Source organism: Hyposmocoma kahamanoa, unplaced genomic scaffold, assembly GCF_003589595.1.
Source record: "Hyposmocoma kahamanoa isolate Upper Pololo Valley unplaced genomic scaffold, ASM358959v1 62, whole genome shotgun sequence".
NCBI lineage: Eukaryota > Metazoa > Arthropoda > Insecta > Lepidoptera > Cosmopterigidae > Hyposmocoma > Hyposmocoma kahamanoa.
In genome coordinates, this window is record NW_020653850.1 from 20773542 (window position 1) to 20783398 (window position 9857).

The window sequence follows — 9857 nt, forward strand, 5'->3', positions numbered from 1 at the left end:
CTTTTTATTCTTTGAGTCTATCGCTTCTTTGTTTCCTACCTTGCTCTGTCACTGCTGTCAAATTTTCTCATTTGGTTGTCGTCTTAGAGGATGGAAAAAAATAAAGGAAGTCGTCGTATTCATACAAGATACAGTCACGTTTACTCCAAAAGACCGCGAAGAACGCGAACCCGTCATTTACGTTTTGCTCTAACAAGTCTCGTGTTTCACCATTGAACTGTTCCTGAAAGGCGAGTCTCTATAAATCAACAGGAACAGACAAATTGACTGTAGAGAAGGTAACGAGTTAGGCAAACATGTACGTACACTTTCGAGCAACCCTGGATGCGTTGCTACACATACAACGAGCTTATTTTCACTTTGTGTTGCAATTGGCTTTGCTCTACGTTTTGTACCTGAACACTTAGAACACTTAGTTCAATATGAAAATTGGAACAACGGTCTACTGGTATGTATCTATGCAACTTTTTAATACATACAAGTTTCCGGAACTGGCCACTTACATAAACAATTTTTAAAAAGTAATTCCAACATTTGAAAATGAAACTCTTTGACGGTAGAATACAGTTTGTTTCATAAGACTGTCAATTGTTTTTACATTGTGGCATCATTTTTGAAATTTGTTGTCTACATCACCATGGATTTAACACGTGAAAATTTTCGTAGTATGCTTTTCTACGAATTTAAGTGTAATTAACAACTCAGCGAAGCTTCGCTCTGCTTCAAACTGCTTTTGGCAATGAAGCACCATGCAAGACGACTATTTATAGCTGGTTTGCAGAATTCAAACGCAGTCGTGTGAATCTCAGTGACGAATTTCGTGATGGTAGCCTATCCACTGCTGTCATTGAGTATATAACCAGAAATAGAGACGAAATGTCATTTAACTTGTTTGATAACTATTCTGCCATATCATTACTGTGAGTTCGAAACAATTGACGGGTGTCGTCAATGGCTGTCAACTGTTTCACTTCAAATCGACGAGTTAACTTGAGCTTTGCTATAATTGACGAACATTGCAAACTTACATATTTAATATTTAATTACCGATGAAATGTGACTCTGTTTGTTTTGTAATTAGACGTTTTGCTGTTTTTCCCACACCACCGAATAGAACAGCACGGCTTTGTTAGAGATATTATCTTTATTACGATAAATACAGAATATTTTTTGGAATATACAGAGACGTACACACAAGTCAGTGGTTGGTCTGTCTATATTTCAGTGCAAACGGGTGTTGATATTTACAAGACCTATATCGCTAATGTGTTACCAGGAATATATGGCCCTTATTTCGTCTCTATTTCTGGTTATGTGCTCGATGACTGCTGTGAACAACAAAAACATCGATGCTGTGCGCCGTATGATCAAAACAGATAGGCATGTGATATACCATGAGACTCGGGCATCTTTAGGCATAGGTATGAGTCAAATACGATCAATACTACACAAACATTTGGGTGTGAAAAAGCTGTTTTCTCAGTGGATCCCACACAATTTGATTGAGGCTCAAAAAACGGATCGCGTCACTTGGTGCAATGCCATGCTTACCAGATTCAACGAAGGGGCGTCAAATTTGGTGTGGGACATAGTAGCAGGTGACGTAACATGGATTTATAGTTACAATCCCAAAACAAAGCAGCAATCGAGCGTATGGTCTTTCGAGATGAGCCGAAACGAATGAAAGTGGCGCGCGTGGAAAGTGCCTCTAAGTGGAAGATTGCTCCTTTTTTTATAAAACTGGACACGTGGCTACTGTTGCTTTGGTGAGTCGTTGTACCGTGAATAGTGATTGGTACACGAGCATTAGCTTGCCGGAAGTTATCGACAAACCCTGTAAAAATAACCGTAAACTCCGTATCATTACGCACCACGATAATGCCAGTTCTCACACAGCCATACAGACAAATTAATTTTTGAAGGTGAACAACGTTGACCTTATGAGCCATCCCGCGTACAGTACCTTGTGACGTTTATTTATTTCCAAAAATTAAGAACCAGTTACGCGGTCAACGATTTTCATCACTTGAAGAGGCTGTCGAAGAGTACGAAAAATATGTTTCAGAGATTGTCACGGTGGAGGGGCTAAATGTTTTCAAAATTGGTTCATTAGTATGAAAAAGTGCATTAACGCTAACGGAGAATATTTTGAGAAACAATAAATTCATTTCTGACCATTTATAGTACTTTTTTCTTATTCATTCCGGAAACTTATAGTGCGCCACAGGTATATACTGAGTGCTTTTTTTTTATGGGACGGTATGGGTAAATCCGAAACCTTAGAAGCTACAAGGAAACTATCTTAGGAACCATTAAGTTTCTTTTTTATGAAAACAATTTTGGCATAGTCAATTTAATGGTCAAGCGTGAGTTGTCCATAAAAAATAATATACTCAATTTTATAAAGGGATCATTTTTTCATTGTATGGGACGAAAAAAAATCGAGACAGCAGAAGTTGATCAAATTTCATAAAATATTTTTTCATACAAAATGACACCCATTTCTTATGGAAATGACTTCATTGTATCGGAAGAAAAAATTGGAACAGCAAAAGTTGGTCTGTTATTCATGTAAAATATCATTCGGATTCGAATCCGGGCTTGCACTTTTCAGTTTGTGGTATTTATGTGCGTAAGGAGAGTTCGTCGTAGAGAATATCGCGTTCATACTATCTTGGGCTAGATATAAAAATATCAAAGTGGTGTCAATTATCAGCTTATATATTGCATAACCATCACTAAAAATTTTGCAGATTTTGTCAATCTGAGAGCATAGTCATAAGAAATTTACTTATGTTGACTTTATGCAATAATCTATATATATTTTGTAATCTAGAAAGTCGTTAGGAAACTCAAATATATTACATGTTACATGTTTTGGTAATATATCTACTTGAACTTTTTCAATTAAGTGCCAGCAAATACTGTCACTGTCAGCACAGATTAAAAATTCTAAATCAATTATATAATTAATGGATTTGTAAACGTGAATCGATTTTAATATTTATCTATATTGTGCAATGTTTTACTGTTTAAAACTTTTGAATCTATAACTCCAATGAATATGATATTTTTGTGATTGCATTTTCATCTGGTGCTAGAGTTTTTCTTTGAATTGTTTAAACTCGTTCACATTAGTCGATTATAGATTAATCGATAATCTATCTAGTTTGTGAATTAATTAATTTTAAATTTGTCACGGTCCAGATTTGAGTTGACTTTTAATTTTTTTAAATTATAAAAACATAACATTTTTTAAAATCTATTTCTCAAGTGATTACAATTTGGCACATAATGCCCCGTCTCCTTTAATTTATAATTTGAGCTATTTGAGTAATTTTGAGCAAACCCTTCCATAAAAGTAAATAAAACATCACTGATTACTGTGACTAGATATTTTCAATCTTCGAAATACGAAAACGCAACAAAATACTTCCCCACTCCGTTGCTCGTATTTGAGTCCTCACAAAGTTTATTTCTGTCCAAAGAGAAGCGTGTTGTGAAATAGAAAAGTCCGCCTCCGTTTATCCACGCAGTTGGACACACGCGAAATCTGTCCCTCAAAGAAAATATAAAAATTTAAAAAGAAATAAAACACGCGAGACTTCTATTTGCAATGAAGTCTAGTCGTCGAATGGTGATATTAGTATTGCTGACATTAATCTCTATTAGTGAATGCTGTAATGTTGATAACGTGGTTGTGTACAAAATGAAGATCCGAATGCAATGGAGTGAAAACAAATTTCCTGATTTGCCAGTGAATTCTAAAAGACAGTGGTCGTCCGTTTTTGGTTAGTAAATTAGAAAGTTATTGATTAAAGTAATAACTTAGTGATGGGACGAACAAGATGTCCGCCTGATGACAAGCGACACGCCTGTCCATAACAGTTGCACTACCACTCGGAGCTTTAAATTACAAATGTCTGAGGCTACTGCGCCCGACACCTTGAGACATAAGCTACTGTTGACAAGTGCTTGTAATTTCACTAGCCTCCGTACTCTTTAAAACCGGAAGGCAGCAATGCTTACACTACTGCTTGGTGGCAAAAATAGGTAAGGTGGCAGTACTTCCCTAGACGAACTCTTTCACAAGGACCTCTACTGCTACTAATGAAGAGTTTAATCAAATAGGTTATAATCATTTAATAGCAGCAGAGTTCCTTGTGAAGAACTTTGTCCAGGGAGGTACTATCAACGTACCTATTTCTGCCACTAAGCGGTAAAGTGAGCATTACTGCTAACAGGTTTTGATGGATAAGTAAGGGTGCTGGTGAAATTACACGCACAAAGGACTTACGTGACAAGCGCAGTGGCAGTGCCCCTTACATTTTTGCGGCATTGGAATAGCTATGAAAGGCGTGCCGTTTACCACCAGGTGCACGACTTTTTTGTCCCATAATTTGGTATCATAAAAAAACTCTAAATTAAACTCAAAATTATTTCACAGGTAAGCAAATCACATTTGAAATCGTCATATTGATTAAACTCCACTGCTCATTAGTAAGGCAGATTCCCCTGAGAAGAATGAGCTAGAAACTCTAGGCGTTGCTCTTGATAAATATACATTTGTCATTTACCCAGTATTGATTTCATTGACATCATAAGGTCGAGACCATCTGCTAGAGTTAAATCGGTTTCTACCACAGATTTTTGTCATCCAAGTACCTGTATAACAGTTTATAATGACCTATAGTTTAAAAGCATGGTTTCCCAAAGTGATCTCTACCGTCCTCTGGTGGGCGCTGAATAGTCCAAGGTAGGGGCCTCGGAAGCAGTTGGGGGGCGTTGACGTTGTCCATGAGGTGCTACCGCTTTTGAAGAAAAAACTTCAATTACCTATATAAATACGCTAAATATACTCCCGGACATATAGTTCGAGATAGTTCGGGCTAGAATTCAAAAATAGTGTTATCATCGAAGTTTAATATTCTAGTTTCAAATTTGTGTAATAGTTTTAGATCAATCAAACATTTTTTAAGCTTAGGCCACTTAATACTGAAAATGTGTGATATAATTCTTTTTCCTTGTGATTTTTTTGTGTCAAATTTAAAAAATACGTTTTTTCAATTATTTGTTGTAGTGGTGGGCGTTGACATTTTTTTTATCTTTCCTAAGTGGGAGGTGAACCAAATAGTTTGGGAACCTATGGTTTAAAGTATTTGTTTCACTATAGTTTCAAACCTCGTCAATGGCAAACTTTAAACATTAATTAAATTTAAAAGAAATTTCGAACAAAATCTTATTATAGATGCATACACGTTGCCTTTTAAATAAATTTGTGACTTTGTGAAAGATATTTTTATTTAACCAGTTTATTTTTATTCCACGTATAAGGTGCTATTTAAAGATCTGAGCGGCAATGCGTGACGCTTACCGCCAGACACACGACTGGTGAAAATAAAATAATCTCAGTAAAGAGCACTAAAAAAACCGATTTCAAAAATTTGTGGAATCACATCTATTTGCCAAGTTTTATTGAAATCTGTTACCGGAAAATGCGAAAAACCGGATTCATCACCTAGTTTGCCACTCTTAGGGGTGGAATATTTTCTTCAGAATTAAATGAGTCCAATACTGAAGTACTCTCTTTCCAACAAAAAAGAAACATCAAAATCTGTTCACAAATGTCAAAGTTATCGCGTAACGTTCGTACAAAAAAATAAAGTACAATTGAAAACCTCCTCCTTTTTTAAAAAAGATTCCCTCATACTGCCTCTTTGTTGCCCGACTTCAGCAAAATTAAAACTTCCTTTGTCCTGACCAATGATGTTATAAACAAAGGTCATTGGTCCTGACAGAATACGTGTTTTTATTTCTAAAAGGCGTTTCACCTGCCTGTAAAGGTGGGAACACGGTCTGACATTTTCATTATTTCGCCAACAACTCTCCAAGTTAGAAACTTTTGCGTAATTAATGTGAACAACAATCCAAAAGGCCTCGAAAACAAAGAGGGGAACTAGTTCGCGACCAGTTTGTTTAGGTCCCTGACTTTGACATCTTAACTTACAGGCGTTTCAAGTTTTGTTCAGAACACATTATGGAAGTTTGACTTATGCCAAAAAGTACTAATTAAATTAAATTATTTAGATTTATATTAAAATTATTAATAGGCCTACGTTTGTTCTCAATGTAATAGTAATAAACTTAAGCAAGGTAATTCCAGCCAGTCTTGCTAAACCTAGGTAGAGGTTGTATTTCTATGGCATCTAGTGTTGTAAAAAACATTTTTCTTTTCTAAGAAAAAAATCAATGAAAAAACGTAAAGCTTTGATTTCAATTACCTGTCTCAAGTCACGGATCGAAATTCGAAATTTGAAAATATTCCACCACTAAAAGTGGCAAATTAGGGGAAGAATCTGGTTTATTGGAATTCCCACACATTTCGTTAATTGATTTCAAAAAAACTTCGTAAGTAGATGTAATTCCACTAATTTTTGAGATTGTTTTTATTTTTCATTAATAAGTTAATATTTATTTATTTTTTATTTATTTCTTTATTTATATTCAGGTTACTCAGACCCATAGATACATACCGTACAGACTAACATACATAACAATATAAAATAACACTATTATTACTAATTTAACACGTATTTAGGTTGTCGGCGACGTGTGGCGCCATCTGGTGTCAGGCAACCGACCACGGAATCGCCGGTATAGGACACCCTTCGGCCAGAAATTATTATTATTACAGTTAATATTATAATTAATTATTATGCTAGTTGTAAATTTCATGCATATTGATTCTGGAACGGCCGGATTTTGTTCAGAAATAGAGTAATTTGAGTGGATGCCAAGAAAGCTTCCCTCGTTGCGCTTTTAATTACAAATAAATTTACAGGCCCTAAATATACGAAGTACTTACTATTTATAGCGTGAATTTTTTCATGTCATTTTATGTGTGGTGGGAATAGTGCAGTTCAATGGGATCAAGCGTCATCATCACGTAAAATGTCGTTGTCAAATGTAACTAAATATTTATTGAAATATTGTTTAATTGTCTCAAGTTAAGTTTTTATTAAATGGACTTGCTCTTGACCACTACCTTGCTCTGGAGCAAAGATTGGATCTACGATGGAACGAGCGCGCCCAGATGCCTATTCTGTCGCACCCTAGAGATATTCGGGTTATATGAACTCGGAAGCACAGTCGCAGACACGGAATTTCATTCCTGGCCTGTGCGCGTAATAAAAGATGACGAAAAGCGCTTGAAGGGAATATCAACCAAGTAAAGATGACATCCTTGAAAAGGGGCGGGCGGGATGAGCTAACAGAGCTCGTGGGCACACTCACCGAAATATATTTTGTAGAAAACCGACAGACAGGCAACCTTGCGCCGGTGGGCTATCAACTTAGTTAAGCCGTCCCACAGGTGACTGCAATACTCCATACAAGGTCGGACTTGTGATTTCATAACAAAATAATAATATAAAGATATTACATATTCCCGACAAGTTTTTTGAGTATACTAGGATGAGTAGTAACCGAACAACAAATAAAAACAAAATCATTTGTTTTAAACGCAGACGCGCCAAGCGGTCGCTTCTCGGAGCGCATGGTGCGACTGGACTGCCACGCAGGTCCCAGGTTCGATTCCGGGCCGGGACAAATATTTGTATGGCCTACATTTATTTCTCTCGTGAGTTTAGGTGTAATTTGTGGTTGTCTATGTATGTGTCCATGGCACCCGGCGCACAGGGTTTCCCCTAGTGCAGGGCTATGTTAAGTGTGTGCGTTATTATTATTATTATCATTCAACGCTTGTGCAAAACTATGCGGCGACTCGCGGCCCTCGGGCAAAGGACACGTTTCTGTCAAGTAAGAGGTGGCAAACTTAATTGTTCGGGTGGAACCAAGGTTCCAACCAATTCTTAAGTTTCACAATTGTTACACATAGGAAATTAAACTAATTTTTCCGAACATAAATCAAGTATATTTGATTTTACAAACAAACCAACGTTTCTGGCTACTTACAGGTCGCATGGAAATGACTGACCATACCACCTCAGTCAAGTCATCAACCTTTTATATCTAATAGTAACGCGAACGTAATGCAAAAGAACCCTCGTATTTTTCGTTATAGTTTTTAATTTTACAAATAACTGTAATTTAATTTACTTTTACTTTAAAAATACGAATTTTCATTAAATTAATTTTATTATTCATTAATAATGGAAATTGGAGTAAATTAAAATAAAAAAAACTTTTGTTTGAAAAAACAAATATTCGCTACTTAGATGAAAAAATAATTTAATTTGTTATACTTAATATATTACTTATTTCAAAGTGTAAATTTCTATAGTCGCTTCATATAAGTTACTTCACGACCACAAAATTCGTAAATTTAGATAGATTTGTCAGAGGTCAATGAAAAATAATATTGTGGAAAAAAAGGGTCTTTCATTTTATCTTCGCACGGTTAAGTGACATTTTGCGGCTTCGCTCTTCGACGATAAGCTGGTATTTATTTGTATTGTCGCTTTTTATATAGTCTATGTTATCTTCTCTTATTCTTATACAACCGTCTTTTATCACAGGTTTATTATTATTATTTTTTTCAGAGCCAGTCATGGAAAACGTGCTATGTTGTAAATACGATGGAGTTACGTATGAACATAATTTATTTGTGAAATAAAAATTAAAAATAATCACCACTCTCATTCACAATCAAACACGCAAGATACGGGTATAATACCCTGTTTATCCTGCAAAACATACATACGTACAACTTGTGTCCAAAATCGAGACTTCTTTGGTGCAGATTTCTGAATGGGACGGACAGAGTCTTGTCCAACTCAACCCCGCAAAAAAAAACATTTGTAATAGAGCCAAAGTTCCAGAGTACCATGCGCTTACCATTTCTAAGAAAATAGGGATACTTGGAGCCGATATCACGAATGAAGTCCAATTCCGGGCAGAGCCAAAGCAGAGAGGAGAGCAAAGAAAAACTGGCTTCAAAAAAGGTCGCAGTGATCAATCGCAAAGCAGTATTTCTCACCGGGTCACCGAATTCTGTGTATAAAACACAAGAGTTAAAGCACGAGAGAGTATTGCTTGCATCTCTGGGCAGGAGAATGTTCCCAAATATCAGCTTGATCCACTTAACTCGATCCAACGTAGGGCTGTTTGTATTATCGTTGATACCAAACTCACAGACAGACTCACAGACAAACAAACAAACTGACATAATCCGTAGTTATTTTAGTGTGAAGCGTTATTTATACATATAAGAAATAAATTATCACTGCATTTATTACCTCGCAAATATAATGAAAAACATTGTACGTGTCACGAGCGGTAAAACATTACTAACTTCAAGTCATTATAATTTCGCTCGTTAGTAATTTTCTATTTATCGCCCTTTATAATGTGCCTTTTTATAATAACATTAACTCCTTAACAACACACCAAGCTAGTTATATAACAAAAATATTACCGAAACAAAGTATAGCAGTTACTTTATTCTGTGGCCAAATAGTTGTCATGCTGGTCTGCCACGCAGAGATCTCGGTTTCGATTTCCGGGCCAGGAGAAATATTTGTAGGGCCTACATTTATTTCTCTCGGGAGTTTAGGTGTAATTTGTAATTTTCTATTTGTGTACCCATGGCACCCGTGATACAGGGTTTCCCTAATGGTATGATTGTGTGTGTTATTTATTATTATTTATTTATGAAGACAAGTGTATCCGATAACCAAATACGAAAAAGACAAGTAGAAATCCGAAAAACGAAGATTGTCGAGAGATATTAATAAAACAGTTGTACTGTAGTATTTAAAATAATTGAATAACGCACACACTTAAAGCGCGCACACACACACACACACACACACACACACACACACACACACACACAC

General features: G+C 36.0%; 1 protein-coding gene across 1 annotated transcript in view; it reads left to right on the forward strand.

Annotated features, from left to right (window-relative positions):
• The first annotated feature begins 3516 nt into the window (after positions 1-3516).
• Positions 3517-9857, forward strand: part of LOC113229726 (spondin-1-like) — a 34414-nt gene continuing 28073 nt past the window's right edge. The window contains exon 1 of the mRNA XM_026463408.1: positions 3517-3791. Within this exon, the coding sequence (XP_026319193.1) occupies positions 3617-3791 (175 nt within the window). The 5' untranslated portion in view covers positions 3517-3616. The remainder of the gene's footprint in view (positions 3792-9857) is intronic.